Genomic DNA, 19,794 nt, shown 5'->3' on the forward strand with positions numbered 1-19,794 from the left:
AATTACTTGAGTATTAGCAAGAAAGTAATCAGTGTAAAAAAAATGACTCATGTACTGAGTAACCTGTGAATAACTTCTGATATATATATATATATATATATATATATATATATATGAGAACATGTACATTGAATGAAATATTCAAATACCAGGTTATGGATAGGCTTACAATGACGTCACCACCACTCTTAGACCAATCGGATAAATTAACAAAAGAAAAAAAAAAACACTTCACGCGTCACCTGTGTTCTCTGACCTCTATGACACACAAGATGGCGTAATTGGAAACCTATCCATTGGCTTGCAAAATAATTTTGACCAAGATTAATCATTTTGAAACTTTTCCCTACTATTTAGGTGACCCAGAATTTGTACAACACACACTTTTTGAGAGGGGGAGGTGAAGATTGACGACCAAAATGAACTTGAACGTCACTGACTTGGACCTGCCGTTTAACTTGCTGGCTCCTTGACCAAGTCACTTTTGCAAAAGTGATGTTCTCTTTTAACTGGTATTGTAACTTAGTAAATCAAGTTTAAATAAAATAATTAGAAATAAGAGTGGTCGCAAAAGTTAATAGTGCATATGGGTTCAGATTTAACTGATTTCATTCAAACTCATGTTAATTGAGTCTACACACGCCTGCAACTATTTCAATTTTTAAGTGGGAAAAAAAAATAAACTCGTGCAAAGGGACTTACAGAAAACATTATTGACTTGCTTTAAAGGTACTTGTGACCAAGATACTATTTTGGACAATGTTGTCATTTGCACAACATAAACAACAGCAAAAACCTCTGCAACTTACCGCGAGGTGTTTTCTCAAGAAGTGGAAGAGCTTAGATAAATCCACGTTTGGGCTTTTCCAAAACTACCCTGCATTTTAAAGCCTTTTTAAAAGAAATAAAATAAAACAAAATAAACAATATCCTTGCACAGCTGTCACCACGCACTTTGAGTGGCCCGCGAAGCCCAAAAGAAGACGTTTGCGTGCGGGCATGTGACTTTTTCTGTGGTTTGATTGGAGAATTTCAGTCGAACGTCACTGCACCCGACGCGGAAGTCCAAACAAAAAGTCTAAAAATAAATCGTGCACACAATTATTGATAAATGAAAATTAGTTAACGACAAGTAGATTATTGCAAAACAGTAAGAGTACCGCTTCTTCTTAACATCTGTACTGGAGTAAACGTTAAAAGTATGCTTCATTAAATAACGACTCTGACACTACTTATCTCAAATGTTACTTGAGTAAATATCACTGAGTAAATTTTACTACCGATCTGTGATGATGATACAATATTGATGAATGATCACTGTTCTCAGAATTGCGTGGTTTTTTTGCACATTGATACCTGACGGCAAATAAAATGTTTTAAAGTCAAGGTATCCATAATATCATGTGATATTTGTCAAAGGCGCCCATATAAACGTGGACTCTGCTCGCTTGTCATACGTCATACTGTATTAGAAAAAAACAGCATGTCAACATAAAGGAAACTCCCCACTGAAGTGTTGCGTTCGATGTTCATGTGCAGCTTGGAAACATTTTAAAATTCGTGTTTTGTAGGACTTTAAACGCACAACATTTGCGTGTTAAATTCTGGATGGGAAAAAAAAAGTATTTACAAACACTTGTCGCCACAACTTTTTAAAGTGTTTTTTTTTTTTTTTTTTTTTTCGAACAGCAACGTTTGGGACGTGCGAAGCGGCATAATGTCCTGTTGTCATTGAAGGCAGCACAATTCAGCCGCGCCTCTTCTCCACTCCCCGGGCTCAGGTAACTTTCTCCCGGCTCCGTTCTTCCGTGTCTGCCATCCCTTTCCTCCCAGCCAGGTGGGCTAACAGGACGGACACCAGCCATGGCCGAATCCCAAATCTTGTGCATGGAGGACGGCCACATCGGCGTCCAGGTGCCCGAGACCCGGCCGGAGTTCTACTACAGCGAGGAGCAGCGCGCCGCCGTCGAGGAGCTCCTCAAGAACGGCGACGGCGCCTTCAAAATGCGACTCAAGGACGACAACATGAAAGACTTTTTATCCGCTCGAGAGGTTAAAATATTGAACAGCAACTTTAAACACTACGACGAAGCCGGGGACGGGGACGGCGACAAGGAGGCGGCGTCGTCTCCGTCGTCGGACTCGGGGGTTCACTCCACTTACTGGCCGCAGATGTCCGACACCGAGGTGCCGTCGCTGGACATTGGCTGGCCCAACTGGGGCTTCTTCAAGGGGGTGACCCGGGTGGCGGTCCACACGCACCCGCCCAAGGACAACGGGCCCCATATTAAGGAGGTGGTGCGCAGGCTCATCCAGGGGGCCAGCAAGGTGAGCAGTGATGATGATGATGATAATAATAATATACACTACGTTTCATATCCTTATGATAGTGGTCCACTGTTCACATACTTAACACTAAGTCGCACGTGGTTAAAAAAAAAAAAAAAAAAAAGTGTCTTAATTCTGACAAAAGTTCATTTTCATTGTAAGCTACTGTAACATTCTACAGAGATTGGACATGAGTTGTAGGTGTAAATATCAGAGAATCAAAATCTATACTTGTCAATAATAAGTCAATAATCATTTAATTATAATGTATTGCACAGGTTAAACTGTTCTATATGTTCAAATGGAACTGAATTGTACTTCAAAGTTAAACTGAGCTGTGGTTGACAAATGTAATGTACTAGATTTAAAAAAAAAAAAAATTAAACCATTGTAAAACAATGCACAGTTTAAACAGGTAATTGGATGATACTTTAGGTACTCTCAGTGAAAGCCATACAGTAAATACAATGGCTCTGCTTGTCACATGTTTATAATAACCACAACCTTGTACAATACGAAAAAAACAACTGACTATAAATAGTCCAGAGTAAAAACTGTGTGACTAAAATAAGTATCATCGCTCCTATCGCCACGACTTAACTGCCACTTTTCACAATTAACTAAATCTGATGAAAAAAATTAACCAAAGGACAAAGAAAAAAGACTATGATGTAACATACGTGTTATAGAAATAGATCAAAGGACTAGAAATAAAAGTTTTCAAAAGTCTGCATCACACACAACAGTGAACATGTGATGTTAAATGTGGTCCTCTCGATAAATATTAACAATAACACCAACATCCATCGATCCATTTTCTTTGTTGCGTATCCTCAGAGGGTCACGGAAGTACTGGGGCCTATCCCAAGTGTCAACGGGCAGGAGGAAGGGTACACACTGAACGAGTTGCCAACCAATCGTAGGGCACATCGAGACAAACAGCCGCACTCACAATCACACCTAGGGGCAATTTAGAGTGTCCAATTTATGTTGCATGTTTTTGGGATGTGGGAGGAAACCGGAGTGCCCGGAGAAAACCGACGCAGGCACGGGGAGAACATGCAAACTCCACACAGGTGGGGCTGGGATCGAACCTGGGTCCTCAGAACTGAGAGGCCAACGCTTTACCAGCTGATCTCTCGTGCCGCCGATAACACCAACATGTAGTATATGAATAATGATGATTAGAAATAATCTACAGTGAAATAGTCTTGTTACGCAATGGCATTTGAGCAATGTACCTGTTCTGATTAATGCAATTGTTTCTCGGAAGTTATTACCGATAACTACTCGTCTGTCATCTTACACAGTAGAAATAAACATCCTGAATATTTAAAGAAAAAAAGTCCACATCACTGCATAGGCATGTCAGACAGTTACTGGTAATACGAGCGTTCCCTGACAGTTTTTCATAATTGCCACTTGCATAATAGACATGAATATGAGGACTAAGAAGTGGGAAAACACTCCATGCACTTCATTAAAAAAAAAATAATGAAATTATGCAAAAAAATTCCCGCACTGTTCATGAAATTATCATACCTCACCTCACTTAAGTAAAAAAACAAAACACACAAAACTTTTTCGTTGAAATCGCTTATTGGTGATACTGTGAACCACCGGTTGTTCAAGAATTGTTTTCGTTTAAAAGAAAAGAATTCAATGCAATTGTTCATCCATCTATTTTCTTCACCGCGTATCCTCACGAGGGTCACGGGATTGCTGGAGCCTATCCCAGATGTCAATGGGCAGGAGGCGGGGTACTCCTGGAACTGGTTGCCAGCCAATCGCAGGGCACAAAAACAGTTGCGCTCACAATCACACCTCGGGGCAATTTAGAGTGTCCTATTAATGTTGCATGTTTTGGGGATTTGGGAGGAAACCGCAGTGCCCATAGTAAACGCACCCAGGTATGGGGAGAACATGCAAACTCCACACAGACGTGTCTGGGATTGAACCCGGTACCTAAGAACTGTGAGGCCAACGCTTTCCAGCTATTCTACCATGCCGCCCAATGCAATTGTAATGGCTGTAAATTATTAGCAGTTCTTTGCTATTCTACTATTTTATGGTGTGAAGTGCAATGTGGAATACACGATTATACATTCACCTTTTTTTAATTAGCTTTATGCCTTACCTCCCTCTGCCAAGGGGCTTCAAATGTTTACATGGGGTGTATTTGTGAGTGAGTACCATTTGGTAAATAAAACATTTAACCCAGTTGCACTTATGTAATGGAGGGTGTGTCCCAGACCAAAGAAGAGCTTGTTAAAACGTCCATGCGGACGTGTATCCTGGAAGGTTTTGTGACTATTTTGGTCTGTCTAACCTTTTGCTAAGGCTTGGTTGATTGAGCTTTTTTGTGTTTGTTTGTTTTTTTTTTTTTTAATGAATTGGAGTTAATTGCTTTGGATGATTTAAGGGCAATAGTGAAATAATTTCTTTGGACAAATAAAATGATACGGAGATGTTGGTTTTATTAAAGGTTGCTATTTTTAAATGTTTTTTGGTGTCTTCCGTAGTTTAAAGCATGTCCTTGCTGATGCACACAGCTTTCACTAACAACATGGCTGCAAACAGAAAGCGTTTACAAATGCACGTTTGTTGTTGGCTAGTTATCAACTTTTTGATTAAGCTTTCCATTGATTTTTTTAAACAAAAACGTTTCAATTTTCATCAAGAAACTGAACATGGGTTGAATCATTTTCACATTATTTTGGAGCCTCATGTCAGATAATTACTGTGTTACTTGTGCTGAACATTTATATGTTGCTTAAGCAAAGATGTAGTCATGATGGAAACCTTTGATGCAAGTTTGTGCAAATATTTTGCCAAGGTTTCCTCGCCACATCAGTTCAATTCCACAAGAAAAAAAAACTCTTGGACAACAGACATATGAGCCACCCTTATTATGTTACTGGTGAACTGGTTTTAATCTTAAAAGTCCACTAACTACTAATCACATTTCTGCCATTTTGTCCTCCAATTGGTGCATTTACAGCGTACTTTAGACGTACCCTGTCGGCTGCCGCTGCTGGATTATAACGCTCCGTTTTTACCCACAATGAGACGAGTAGCATGGTCCCTTTCAAAATATGCATGTCTGTCTTCAAATACAAAGCAAACATGACTGAAGTGGAAACAGAGAAACAGCAAAATGCTGATATTTTTTTTTTTTTGGAGCCTGCAGCGTGCTATGAAACATATCATGAGAGCGTCTGTCTCGTCGAAGAGATAAACATGCACAACTCAAACTACCGTAATTCCCGGCCTACAGAGCTAACCTGGTTACAAGCCTCACCAAGTACATTTGTAAAGGAAATACCATTTAGTACATAGATATGCGACAGTTTTGTAAAAGCCGCAAGTGCCCACATTGAAACACAAGATATTTATACATAAAGATGGTACACAGAAAGAGTTTAACCCGAGTGTGATGCTAACGCTAGCGCCTTTCCAACACTAGCGCCTTGCTAACACTAGCGCTAATGCTAACAAGGCCGGTTAAAATAAAAACTTACCGGTAAACATCACTAAGACACGTCAGTAACACAGTAGAAACACGCTAGCACAGCGCTAACGCTAACGGGGCCGGTTAAAATAAAAACTTACCAGTGAATATCACTGGGACACGTCAGTAACACAGCAGAAACACGCTAGCACAGCGCTAACGCTAACGGGGCCGGTTAAGATGAAAACTTACCAGTAAATATCACTGGGACACGTCAGTAACACAGCAGAAACACGCTAGCACAGCGCTAACGCTAGCGCCGCGCGAGCAGCGCTGGTAAAAGTCACTTCCTCGGCACATATATTCCAACCAGTCTCGTTCTTACATTTTTCGCTTGAGTGCCCCCTTGCAGCTGTTAGAAAAAAAATGAACACATGAGCCGAACCACCGCATAAACTGCAGGGTTGAAAGTGTGTGGAAAAAACTCCGGGCTTGTAGGCTGGAAATTGCAGTAATTGCAAAATCTACATCTGTATTAATTGTATTTATTTATTTATATATAAATAGTGATTTGTATTTTTAATCTTTTTTTTTTTTGTTTGTTTGTTTGTTTTCCTCTGATGAGTCATCATAATACCGAATAGGGAACTGGTCCACGGTTCAAAAAAATTTGGAACCGTTGTACTGTGGTTAAATAATATCAATGGTGTCATTGATCATTTGACTCCAACGTCGTCTTTTAGAACTTTGTAGTCGTTTACAAATCTTTAGACATTTAAGCCCTATCAGTTTGACAATTCATTTAATTGTGGACATTGTAAATGATGATTTATTCTGGCACATGTTTGCATACGTTTTGCCAAAACGATGATGTGGGGGACCAGGGTTTCCTTTGAAAGCTTGATTGGTATCGAGACATTTCCTGGAGGGGGAAGAGAAACTTGTTTTGAATGATGACATCATTTGCTTTTTATAGCGAAGGGGAAAAACATTACTTAAAACCAGAGATTTTATTTTAAGGCCATGTCATTCAGCCCTACCTGTTACATAAACGTAATCCTCCTTGGGAGAGGTAATCATGTTGCTGACAGTGGAGTGGGGGGAAAACCCCGTCTTTGAGCAAACGCATCTGGGTCGCTGGTTCCAGTGTATCTTCAAAACAAAAGTGTTTCTTTCCTTCATCAGAGCGAGTGCCTGGCCTTACTGGTGATACTTGACGGAAATCAAATGACACTTGAGGTCTTTTTGACGGTGTGGTTCTGTTTTTGGACCCTTGACAACCAGCTTGTAGAACGGTCCAAAAAGTTCCCTTAAGTCACATGTCAAGCAAGCAGTACAGTACTGTTTGGATCATGACCTCATTTACATCCCAATTCCGAACCACTGAGCGCATACTTCAACAATTAGTGAAACAAAGGAGTAAATGAAACCATCTTTTCATCCGTCACAATCGCCAGTGTTTTTGATGAATGGTAGCTTTTTGTATTCCTTTCGATTTCATTTGTCATCAAAGGCCAGAGGCAGAGCATTTACTGCTGACTAATCAACGGACAATCTGTCGAGTTGAGAAACACAATGACTAGAAATAGTTCATTTTCCAAAAAGAGTCGATAACCATAATGTACATGTCAAATGATTTACGTTATCGTTCCTCTCGCAACCTTTGACAAGAGAAATAATATTTACATTGAGCAAGTAGAAATAATTCAGGCTTTGTGTAGATATAAATATATACCTTCATCTTAGCTAAGATGAGTCAAGATTTACACAAGCGCTCCTCTGACCAGTTAAGGTAAGATGCAGGATGTCCTGAATGCTTCAGAGTAAAAATAATCATCATAATTCACCCACAAGTACATTGTGATTATGGCAGCAGTCACTCCTCTTTTACTTTCTTTTCCTATTCAGATTGACTGGCAAATTTTACATTAGAAATAAATGGAATGACAAGAAATGATTCAGACAGAGAGTTTAATTTGTTCCGTGACCACACTTGCAACGCAAAACATTCATATCTCAAGTCTTCTGTCTCCCCTGAAACAAATAAAAATGCCATTAATCCGTTACAGCCTCCCCCAGAAAAAACTATTTAAAAAAGATCATGTTATTGAATGAGAAAAGAGCATTTTCTAATATTACATTGAATAAAAACAAATTAAATGTAAAAAAATGTTAACACTTTCTGATACAAAGGAATGTAAACACTTTTTGCCACAATTTTTCTTTCTTCAATTCATCGACCAGTGTCCCTTGGCCACCTGTATATATATATATATATATATATATATATATATATATATATATATATATATATATATATATTATATATATATATATATATTATATATATATATATATATACACACACACACACACACTATAGCTCCGCTAACAGCTTCTCATTTGGCATTGTTTTTTAGCATCAGGCTAAACCAACTTAACTTTTTATTGTTTTAAATACACCTGTAAATCTTGGTTTTATGTTTAGTGTGACAGTACAACAACTACAGTAAGTGTTGCAATACACAGTGTAAAGCCTCCTTTTAGAATAATTGTGCTTGTTGTGAAGTGAGTGGTGGCGCAACTCGTCCTCGTAGTTGAGGACCAGGGTTCGAACCCTCTCCCCATTCCCATGTGGGTTTTCTCCAGGCACTCCAGTTTCCTCCCACAACCCAAAAACATGCGTTAATTGGGGATTCCAAAACTGACCTGAGGTGTGATTGTGAGTGTGACTGTTGTCTGTCTCCCTGCGATTGGCTGGCAGCCAGTTCAGGGTGTACCCCGCCTCCAGCCCAATGATAGCTGGGATTGACTCTAGCACTCCCGCGACCCTTGTAAGGATAAGTGGCTCCGATAATAAAGGGGTGGATTTGAAGTGAGTGGAGTTCGCTACCCTCATCTGAATTTTTTTACTCACAATTCAAAGCAACAAATCTGGCTGAACGACTGTTCGCATCTCGAAAAACTCGAAAGTCGGGTCACTTGTATATCAAGCCACCACTGCACAGAAAATTAAAAACTTGACGGGCACAATATATGTGCGTGTCAAGTGATTGAGTGTTCCTTTTGGCATTTACTCATAAGGGCCACGCTGCACAATAGATATAAACAGAGGTTGGAAATAATCCATAATTCATTTTTTTTTTAAAGTCAAAATGATGAGGACATCTATGTCAAATGATTATGCAAACGCTTCCCTCACCATATGTACTAATAACAGCCACATTGCACAATAGAAATAAATCAAAAGGTGATCCAAATAATCCATAGTTTTATAAAACATATACTCAATGTATGTGTCATAAATAAGTGGCTCCACTCGCCACTTATTCCCCCTGAAAAAACACATTGCACAATAAATATAAAGACAACCACTGGAACTAACCCACATGGACAAGTTGCCGTCGTGTCTTTTGAGTTGAATCATTGAATCGCGTAATCGCTAATCGATTACCAGTCATTTTTACGTGTTGGAAAGCCTGAAACACGTCCTGGCGTGCGCACAATCCTTTAGCAAGCGGGTGTCAACTGACAAAAAACGCGCAAGAGTCCACACCAGCTCAGACTTGTCAACTCAGAGAAAATTTATGTGAAAGTAGTTAGGAAAGAATAATACAGTACAGCACATTTGCTGCTCAACTGGTTGATCGACATGTTGTTTTTGTGTTTAATTTGACTTTGACTTTGTTGAATGACATGACAAGAGCACGGTTTATTGTTTGTGGTGCACAACTATCCTAGTTTGTCATCGAGTGGAAAGGCTTACCTATGACCTTATAAAATTCTGCATCTGTCAACAGTTTTCCCCAAGCCAACACTCACTTCATAGATCTTTAAAGGATTATTTTTGTTTTTTTGTACATAAGCTTTATTTGTCAGGGGGGTTTTACTCTTTTACAGTGGTTAACCACGTGCCTGTGAATATTGTTAGTTCATCCAGGCCATTGAATTGATCGGAACTGGACTGTTCTGTTGTGGTGGCTTCCCTTGCCACACAAGCGCTTGGCTCAGCAAGCTTTCAATGATAAGGGAGCATGTTTTTTTTTTCCTCCCTAAGATGGAGGCGTGCACTGGAAAGGAGAGGAATAAAGATTAGCCGGAGTAAAATAGAATATGTGTGTGAATGAGAGGGGTGGAGGGGGAAGTGTGAGGCTTCAGGGAGAAGAGATAGCGAGGGTGGACGACTTCAAAAACTTGGGGTCAACAATCCAGAGCAATGGAGCGTGTGGTAAGGAAGTGAAGAAACGGTCCAAGCGGGGTGGGAACAGTTGGCGGAAGGTGTCTGGTGTTTTCTGTGACAGAAGAGTCTCCGCTAGGATGAAGGGCAAAGTTTATAAAACAGTGGTGAGGCCTGCCATGATGTACGGATTAGAGACGGTGGCCCTGAAGAGACAACTGGAAGCAGAACTGAAGGTGGCAGAAATGAAGATGTTGAGGTTCTCGCTTGGTGTGAGCAGGTTGGGTAGGATTAGAAATGAGCCCATCAAAGGGACAGCCAAAGTTGGATGTTTTGGAAACAAGGTTAGAGCTTCGATAGTTTGGACATGTCCAGAGGCGAGAAAGTGAGTATACTGGCAGGAGGATGCTGAGGATGGAGTTGCCAGGCAAAAGATCGAGATGAAGACCAAAGAAAAGGTTGATGAGAGAAGACATGAGGGCAGATGGTGTTAGAGAGGAGGATGCACGAGATGGGCTTAGATGGAAAAAGATGACATGCTGTGGCGACCCCTAACGGGACAAGCCGAAAGAAAAAGAACAATTGTTTCTTGTGATGTGGCGCGACGGCACCTTGTTAGCGCATCTCTCTCATAGTTCTGACGACCAAGATTCAAATCTCGGCTACGCCTTTGTGGAGCATCATAAGATGACCTGCACGTATCTTTAATTTTTTTCATGCTTTTTGCTAGATAGGTTGATGGTGATTGTTGTTTTTGTGTATTTATACTTGGGAATTGAAAAAAATTAATTCTATTCACGAGACACATATAACTACATCGAGATTATGAAACGTGTTTTATTCTATCAACAGTGGTTAGCTTCTTTTTTTTTACACTTATGATGATGGTGATAATGTTGATATTTGTCAATAATGATAAGGTAAAGTTGTACAAGAGGTGCCGCGACTAATCTCCATTATTTCCTGTGCGAAAAACTTGTTGAAAAGTCAAATGAGAGGCCAGCTAGTTTTCCTGAAGTGGGTCTAATGTTTGACACAGAAGGCTCCTTCATCCAGCCTTTTTATTGTGCAGGCGTTCCCTAATGTTGTGGCCGCTGAGTGTTGCCAAACGGCTCTTTTTGAGGGAAGCCAGAAGCTGTCAGCAGGGAGTTCAATTGAGGAGCAAAGTTTCCAGTCGTAACTCCTCCACAGGGAGGCAGTAAACAAGGTGAAGGACACATAAACGGTACATTTACAGATAAAACCCAGCACCAGGTTTTGCCACTTGAAATGCTAGCTGTGTGCTTGGTGGGGGCGAGTGAAAGAATTTTCCAACATGAATTAAGTTGTACAATAAAGCCAGCGGAACGACCTTGTGAGTGACCCGCTTTCGTGTCGAGTGTGTCAGCAGGAGGAAGAAATGAGTCAGTGGGAATGTGTCAGTGCATGAGCGGACAGACATTCAGGGAAAGGCGAGCTCGCAAAAGCACTTTTTGGGCACTCGGTTTTGTGAGCTCAAATGCACAACAAAAGCTTTCCGCTCAGCCAAGAAGCCGCATTGTGAGGCCCGCTGAATTGAAATCAGAGCTGATAAACTCCTTCATTCTCATTCACAGGAGTATGTACACTCTAAGGCTATGTTGTTTTTATTAGGGCTTCTCACTTCAGAGTCTTTATTTCTATTGTGCAAGATGGGCGGTCCTCATGAATAACTGCGAATCGGTGCATTGAGACTGCTGTGAAAGTTGTTTGTTTTTTATTCCTAGTCATTTACTCTTCATTTCTATTGTGCAAGGTGGAGGTAATTATTAGGAGGAAATGACTTTTGCGGAGCCAATCAATTACATCTTTGATGATGACAAAACCGATTAAATGATCGACATATGCTCGTGATCGGCTGTTACCAATCTGACTGATGAAATCAGTGTAAAGTTTCTAAATAGCAAGAGGAAGTAATGGCACGATCCTATGACATGTGTTACAGTATATGTTGCGTCAGCATGCAGGTAAGCATGCTATGGAATTTTTTTTACTTTTTTTTTTTAATTTTATTGTTCAAGTTTGCAGTTGTCATACCTGAGAAAAGTAACATTATCGACCGCACATTCATTGTATGGGTAAAAGATCCATTTTTTTTTTTACACTGTATTTCCAGTCACTTTTCATTTTTATCATAAATAATTTGCTTGAGGTGTACCCACACATTCATGGGTGACTAAGCGTGATGTGGACTATTTTTTTTAAATGGATTATTTTGAGTTACATTAATTTATATTGTGCATGAGGGGAGTTATCAGGAAAAACTGGCAAGAGGAGCCATTGCATTAATTAAACTTTTTAGTTGTTTAGTGCAAGCATTTATGTTAACCGACCCACTAGTGTGCAGTTAATACTTGGGCCCGATGATTATTGGGCCGACGCTTTTATTGGCCAATAATGTTTGAATTTTAAAAAGGCTAATATCAGCCGATAAAATTGTCCGGCCCATTAATCTTTTTTTTTTTTTCCAGATTCTGCACGTGAACACAGTAAAACATGAGACGTTTAATTTACAGTGCCCAAGCATCATTGTCTAGATCTGATTTTCGAGATCATTCCATTTCCTTAAAGAATTTCTCAGTGACTCTGAAATGAAGAAAATACACGAGTCAAAATTTCCAAATATTTAACATTTTCCTCTTTGGAAAAAAAATAATTTTCTTTCACCTTTCTGTTGCTAATCTCATCCCTGCTGCTCACTATTAAAGATACACAAGGCGTTCCTTTAATGTGAAAGAAACGGGAACTCCTCCATTTTGCGCTGAATTGGGGGTTTTCATTTCCAAACGTTGTAAGATTTGGTACACCGATGGACTTAATTTAGTTTATTGGTTTGCGATGTAGGGCAGCACAGTGGATCAGCTGGTAAAACGTTGGCCTCACAGTTCTGAGGTCCTGGGTTCAATCCCGGACCCGCCTGTGTGGAGTTTGCATGTTCTCCCCATGCCTGCGTGGATTTCCTCCGGGCACTCCGATTTCCTCCCACATTCCAAAAACATGCACCATTAATTGGACACTCTAAATCGCCCCTCGGTGTGATTGTGAGTGCGGCTGTTCGTCTCGATGTGCCCTGCTATTGGCTGGCAACCAGTTCAAGGTGTACCCCGCCTCCTGCCCGCTGACAGCTGGGATAGGGTCCAGCACTCCCTGTGACCCTTGTGGGGATAAGCAGCTAAGAAAATGGAGAGTGGGGTTTGCAATATAATTTTCAAGCTTTAAGTGGAGTGTTGTTTCAATCCTAATAACAGGTGATCGCCATCGTGATGGACCTTCTGACGGACCTCCAGATCCTGCAGGACCTGATGGACGCCGCCTGGCGGCGCTCAGTGCCCATCTACATCCTGCTGGACCACAACGGCGTGCCACACTTCCTGGATATGTGCTCTCGGCTACAGATTGGCGCCCAGCACCTGCGAGTAAGACGGGACTGTTTCCCACCTCGGGTCAAACGTCACGCACGTGTGGAATTTTCACTGTTATTCAGTGACCACCTTAAAACCTCATATTAAACTGCAGTGATCTTTGTTTTGTTTTTTGTTTTTTTTTTAATTTGTTGTTTGGATGGAGAGGGCCAATATTGACCTTTGTAGTCCTCCCTTATTGTTTAGCATAAAGGGCATAAAAACTTGCCCATCTGCTTTGCATTTAGACTAATTCACTTAGTAGTACTTTGACAAAGTATGAGCCCTGAAATTCATCCAAAATTTTGGACAAGGGTCCTTGAGACTTTTCCTTGTGTCGTTGTATGATAGACATTGCTAAATTTCACGTCAACTGGTGAACCTGGTGTTGGGGTGTTTTTTTTTTTTTTTTTTTTTTTTTGTCCCCCAAGGGACCAATACTGAGAGAATGGCAGCATACCTGCTTCTGATTGGTTCTTTCCTGGTAGAATTCCCATGTAGGAGTTTGTCAAAACTGACCCGAAATGGCGGCTTCAAATCAAAATGGCTGACTTCCTGTTCAATTTCAAGCATCGAGCATGAGGATCAATGAAACTGATAGAAGAGCTGGTATTTTTTTTTTCCTTTGTAGTTAATTTTTTCAATTTATGATATTTTTGTTTCGTGGCATACCGTGACTTATTTTAATGTAAATTATGTGGCTTGACTCAATACAGGTCCAGCAACTTCTGACATGATGATTGACTTCGCTGAAACAGGACATTGATTTGCCTAGAATTTGTTCTCAAGCGAACGCTTGCTGCACGTGTTTCGTTTCAAAGACATTCTCTCTCTTGCGAAAGCAAAGGTGCGCTTGCTTCGCTTTACCACAGAAATGCAGGACACCGAGCCAAACAAATACTTGACATTTGAAGCTATTTGAACATGTGACAATAGCTGTCGGTCACGTGTTGTTTTCAGGAAAAAACTTTTGTCTATACAAAGATAATAATGAGACTTAATGTGTATTAAAGGAGAAATCCAGTGCTTTACATGAACAGTGTATCCAATAGGTCATGTAATATGTACTCTATTTTGACAATGTGATGCTAAATCCTCTTTCTTTTAATAGTGTTTTGAAAAGACTTTTATCAACAATTACGAATTTTCAGGGGCGCTGCCATTTTCGCATGTCACATGATGTGACGTGTACTGTGCCGTTCCAAACTCTCGATTACATGGGACACCATTTATGCCCAGCGTTGATTTCTCGGATTTATCCTCACCTAATGAACCAATAGCAGTATCGGATGATCGGGAAGACTGAGGAATATTTCAATACATATTTCGACCTGTGGCTGTAAATGTTGAATATTCGGATGGCTCTTCGGACAGAATGATGCTGGTGGTGGCGGAGGCCTTTAGCCTAGCTTTGACGTCCGGGGCTAACGAAGCGGGCAGCGGCAGAGGCTGTTAGCCCGGGCGCCGAAGCTAGGCTAAAGGCCTCAGCCACCACCGGAGCTCAGCTAAAGGCCTCTGCCACCACCGTAGCTCGGCTAAAAGCCTCGCCGAACATTGGAGCCTGGCTCGCGGCCTCTCACCGGAGCTCGTGGCCCGCCTTCAATGGCGGCGGAGGGCTTTAGCCTAGCTTCGGCCTGGAACCTCGGCTCGCAGCCGGCATTGGAGCTCGCTCATCAGACTCCGCGTATTCACGTCCGAAGAACCAGCCACAGTTGCCGGCCCGGAGCTCCCGGGTGCCTTTGTTTACGCGCTTATGTCATACATAGGCCTCCGAGTAGTCAGACTCCGCGTCATTCTTCCCGAAGAACCATCCGAATAGTCAACATTAATTACAGCCACAGGTTCAAACATGTATGGAAGTATTCCTCAGTCTTCCCGATCAACCAATACTGATGACGATAAATCCGAGACATCAGCGCTGGGCATAAATGGTGTCCCATTAAACGAGCCTTTGTTGCGGCGCCGTACACGTCACATACGCCCACGTACATCATGTGACTCGCGAAAGTGGCAGCGCCCCTAAAAACTCGTAATTGTTGATAAAAGTCTTCTCAAAACACTATTAAAAGAAAGAGGATTTAACATCACATTGTCAAAATATGGTACATATTATATGACCTAGTGGATACACTGTTCATGCAAGCACTGGATTTCCCCTTTAAAAATCACCATGACCCTATAATCTCAAACTTTGATTTGCAGAACATTCGTGCCAGAACGCTCAGGGGGGTGGGCTTCAACTTGTCATTTGGCAGACTTCCTGGGTCCATGTGCTCCAAGTACATGCTAGTGGATGGAGACAAAGTGGTCTTTGGATCTTACAGGTGAGAAACCAATTTTCCCCTCTTTGGCCTATGCAGCCTTAATGTTTGAGCCCCGTGCAATCTGCCGAGAAACAAGTGGCAAATGTTCACCCTCTATGTTTTGTTTTTTCAGTATCACCGATCAAGATGAAATTTGGGTTTTATGTCTATCTTGAATAGACCGACAAAAAATTCTCAAGAAACCCTGTCTGAAAACACACATTGTTTTGTTTTAGCAGCCATTTTAAAGCCATTTTTCCAATTTAATTTTTCATTTTGTACTGAGGTGGAGCACGATGGGGAAATTTGATGACTCGCTTGGAACAAAAACGTTGTTTTGCGGATTTAAATTTTAAAAAAAAATGGAGATACCTGTGACAATAAGCTAAACACCACTAAAATCATCCAATATTAAAAACTAGGAAGGGAATAAAGGTATTTAACATAAACAGTCGAGCTTATTCAACCCAGAGGAGATAAAGTTCAGACAGAAGAGTAATTGCAGCCATCTTAATTTGACTGCACTTCCACACCCAGCAACCCTGCTTAAGACTCGATATTCCAGTTTTTAAACGCTACGCTTGAGAGCCCCATTAACATTCGCTGATTGACACGATCAAATTACAAGCAGCATCGGTTCCAAAGCGACAGCTGGGCAAACTCATGAGGCGAAAGGAAAAGGAAAGGCCACATGGAAAAGTCCCCATTAAAAACGGGCACATCAGAATAATTCCACGTATCTGATCTGCTCGTGATGATTTCACTATGATTTTCACTGCTAATAAGCATGTGTGCCAATTAACTGCAGTAAATACTGACTGTGTCGACTATTCCAAAAGATCTTTTTACGCCAACAGTCAGAGCTACATGGAATGATGCTAGTGAATGAATGTGTCGGAAAAATTACGGCGTTAGATGATAAAATTTTATTTTTATTAATTTATAAACAGACAACCCAATGACAATAACAATATTTCTCAAAGGTCAAGTGTCATGAAATGGATGATTTTTGGTATGTTATTAATGAAAAAACAAAAAAAAGCTGGTATGGACCCATCATTTTTTTCAGCACAAAACATGATTTTGACGTATATGGTTTTTTGTAACTCCCGCCATGAAAATCCTCTCGAGGGATTTGTTTTCGGCAAGAAGCAGGAAGTGACGTTGGAGGTAGTACCGCGCTCAAGCGGTCTCGTTTCTTGCTATTAGTTTTACCTGTGGGGGATAGCTCTTTGTTCCTTCGTATTAGCCAAAATGCCGGCTCGTTACATTGCTGGATATGGCTCCAATACTCGGGAGGATGAATTCGCTCTTCATACTTTTCCAAAAGATCCGGTTCGTCGTGAAAAATAGATTGCACAGGTGCAAAGGACGAGAGCGTCATGGGTCCCAAACGACAAGTAGGTGTGTATACAGCTACTAAAAAAACAATAGTTGGGTGTGGGGGTGTAATCCGTAAGTCACGGGTGCTAAATGTGCCCATGTGCGCATCGGAAGGCTTCCGTCCAGCAGCCGCTGAAGGACGGCCTCCGCAGGTCTTGTGAATCGCCACCGGATCGGCCTAGTCGGCTCGTCACGGCGCTGGGCCGCGTTGGCTCATATTCGCTGGAGGTGGATCGGACAGGGAGGCGGTTTGGCCACGGTGTCGTTGTCGCTCGCGGGCAGCATTGTTTTTTTATCACCGCCTCGCCGCGTGGAGGTGCTTTGGCCGTGATCCACATATCACCTATATATGGCTTGAAACAATAGGGTAATATTGCCCCGGTAACTTCACTCGGTTGTGAGATGTTCTCGTCTTTGAAAAGAGCTTCCGTGTCAGAAAAAGCGTGTCCCACTGTAGGGGCCACAGTGTGTTTTCAATGGCGAATATCCGGCGTGATGCCAAGGGCAGGAAATACAGCCAATATGGCGACCACTTGGATGTCGAATGAGGCTTCTGCAACTTTGCGCATGGATGATGCACTCCCCACTGATATTTATTTTTTCATATAGACATTGAAGTGAATAATGTTATATGTATTTTTCATTTCAATGTCTATTTTAAAATGGTTATAGGGATGAGAGTTGACCTTTAAAGAAGTATGCTTAGTGCAATATCACGTAGTGCGCACCTAATGATGTCCGACTAACTTTCACGTTGTTCCCCTGCGTCAGTTTCTCGTGGTGCACGTCGCGCATGGACCGCAACACCATCACGGTGATGACAGGCCAGGTGGTGGAGTTCTTCGACCAGGACTTCCGTGAGCTCTACGCCGTATCAGAGAAGCTGGACCTCTTTCGCGAGTTCCACGTGACGCCGCCGGCCGTCAAGAGCACCAGCGTGCACTATAAGGTGGGCCCCAAGCGCCCCCCACTGCCCGCCACCACGTCACGCTTCCAAGTCAGCCTGGGCGACGCCCGAAAAGGCAACATCGAGGTCCCCGCTCACAAGTACTACAACCCCAAGTACTTCCTCTTGTTTCCGGATGCCCCTCACCCAGCCAGGTCCCTGCAAGGCCCCACTAGACCATCAGAGCTCTTGCGGCTTACCGAGCCCCCTGATCAGGTCACCAGTAGCGAGAAGCTGGACCGCCTCAGCCCGCTGCCCTCACAAGCCCCCGTGGAATTCTTCAAGAAGCCCAACGGCGTTCCACAGGAGAAGAAGAGACTGACGCTGAAGCAGAGGATCTCCAAGAGGCTGTCATCCAGCAAGCTGTCCGTCAACAGCGGGAGGTCCAGCCCCGCCTCCACGTTGTCCACAGAACAACTGGAGAGCCGGGACCACCTCGAGGTCAGGGTCAAGTCGCCCCCCAACAAGCTCAAGCTCCTCAAGAGGCCATCCACGCTCGGGCCGCGGGCGGACTCGGTGCAGACGGTCGACACCACGCAAGACGACACCATAAGTGAGTGATGACGTCGTTCGCTTATCTTACAAAAGTAAGCCCTACAGTTGATAGAAAAAGTCGACACACCCTTGCCCAAATGTTTCAACCTGAGTTTGAATGTTATCAGTAAATTCTGAACACAGCCACATCCGCAGGTGAGTGTGAATTTAAAAATGTTTTTTTTTTTTTTTTTTTTTTTTTACTTTTACACTCTTAAAAGATTTTAAACCAAAAAAATAATAATTGCATTCTACAAGTTATAGGTCACATGAATAGTTCCAAACATTTTGAAATGATTTATCTTGGTGTCATTTGAGCAGTGGTGTGTAGATTTTTTTTTCTTAAATATTAGTAATATTATTTTAATTTCACATCAACTTTCACTTTCAGAAAATAAAAAGTGTTTTTATTTTCTTCATATTTCTTAAAGGACATCCCCAACCAATTAATTTTTTTATTTCATAAATTTTTTGCCCCATTTTTATTACTCTTTTATTCTTGTTACATTACAGCTGGTTGTTTTTTTTAAATCTACAACTATGTTTAGCCTTGAAAAAACAAAATTTAACAAATGTCCTCCTTGAGATGTAGATTTATTTACACCTATCTCTTTCTTCCATAGGTTTGAAGAGTCAGCGTCGATCGAAACAAGTGTGCAAAGTGTCCTGAGGTCTCGTTCTGGACCAGAATTGCATTTTAAATATTTTAAACAGTTTACAAGCACTAAAATCACTTTTGTTGGCGTGTTTAACCAAAGACTCAGGTCAGACTTCCTGCTGCTCACAGGAAGTAAGCTTGCTAGTTGAAGAGATGACCAAGCAAAGTAGGTATTAAGACCCAAAGACTAGTGCCTTCATACTTGTAGAAAAAATAAAATTACTTTTATTATTTCATTTTTGGTTTATTATGTGGATTCTTTGAAGTAATTTGTCAGTGTTAAGTAAATGCACTGCGACTTCCAGAATGGTTTTAAACTCACAAATATCGTGTAAGTTAAACAAATGTATGCTTAATTTGGGGCAAAAAAAGAATATTTATTTTGGTTTTTGTCATTAATTTTAAGAAAATAAAAATAATGACAGCAAAAAATAACCAGTCAAATAAATTATGTTGTTTTTCAAATAATTTTAAACACCCACAAATAACCAGTGAATTGAATTATAAAGTTTTAACTTTAAAGATATTTAATCTTAAATGTTACATTTATTGTAATTTTGTTGGTTTATTGTATACAGTCCATCCCAAAAAAAAA

At 41.3% G+C, this 19,794-nt stretch overlaps 2 protein-coding genes across 3 annotated transcripts in view; one reads left to right on the forward strand and one right to left on the reverse strand.

The window, feature by feature from the left end:
• Nucleotides 1-1,698, reverse strand: part of LOC133505620 (voltage-dependent T-type calcium channel subunit alpha-1I-like) — a 145,429-nt gene extending 143,731 nt beyond the window's left edge. The window contains exon 1 of the mRNA XM_061828843.1: nucleotides 810-1,698. The gene's annotated coding sequence lies outside the window, so the exon portion shown is untranslated. The remainder of the gene's footprint in view (nucleotides 1-809) is intronic.
• Nucleotides 1,699-1,730: 32 nt separating this feature from the next.
• On the forward strand, nucleotides 1,731-19,435 carry LOC133505618 (protein FAM83F-like). 2 transcript variants are annotated; one of them, XM_061828840.1, is made up of 6 exons: nucleotides 1,731-2,052; nucleotides 2,173-2,328; nucleotides 13,223-13,390; nucleotides 15,578-15,699; nucleotides 17,833-18,560; nucleotides 19,165-19,435. In XM_061828840.1, the coding sequence occupies exons 1-6, from the start codon at nucleotides 1,864-1,866 to the stop codon at nucleotides 19,209-19,211; spliced, it is 1,410 nt and encodes a 469-aa protein (XP_061684824.1). In that variant the 5' UTR covers nucleotides 1,731-1,863; the 3' UTR covers nucleotides 19,212-19,435. The 2 variants fall into 2 exon arrangements, with proteins under 2 accessions (XP_061684824.1, XP_061684823.1); XM_061828839.1 differs by having other exon boundaries at nucleotides 1,731-2,328.
• The last annotated feature ends 359 nt before the right edge of the window (nucleotides 19,436-19,794 follow it).

This window comes from Syngnathoides biaculeatus, chromosome 9, assembly GCF_019802595.1.
Source record: "Syngnathoides biaculeatus isolate LvHL_M chromosome 9, ASM1980259v1, whole genome shotgun sequence".
Lineage (NCBI taxonomy): Eukaryota > Metazoa > Chordata > Actinopteri > Syngnathiformes > Syngnathidae > Syngnathoides > Syngnathoides biaculeatus.

Excerpts from the sequence above, each read along its gene's own strand:
- LOC133505618 (XM_061828839.1), top strand. The coding sequence starts at position 1,864 with ATGGCCGAATCCCAAATCTTGTGCATGGAGGACGGCCACATCGGCGTC. Across the intron at positions 13,391-15,577 it reads TTGGCGCCCAGCACCTGCGA|AACATTCGTGCCAGAACGCT; the intron begins GTAAGACGGGAC and ends TTTGATTTGCAG. Across the intron at positions 15,700-17,832 it reads GTGGTCTTTGGATCTTACAG|TTTCTCGTGGTGCACGTCGC; the intron begins GTGAGAAACCAA and ends CCCCTGCGTCAG.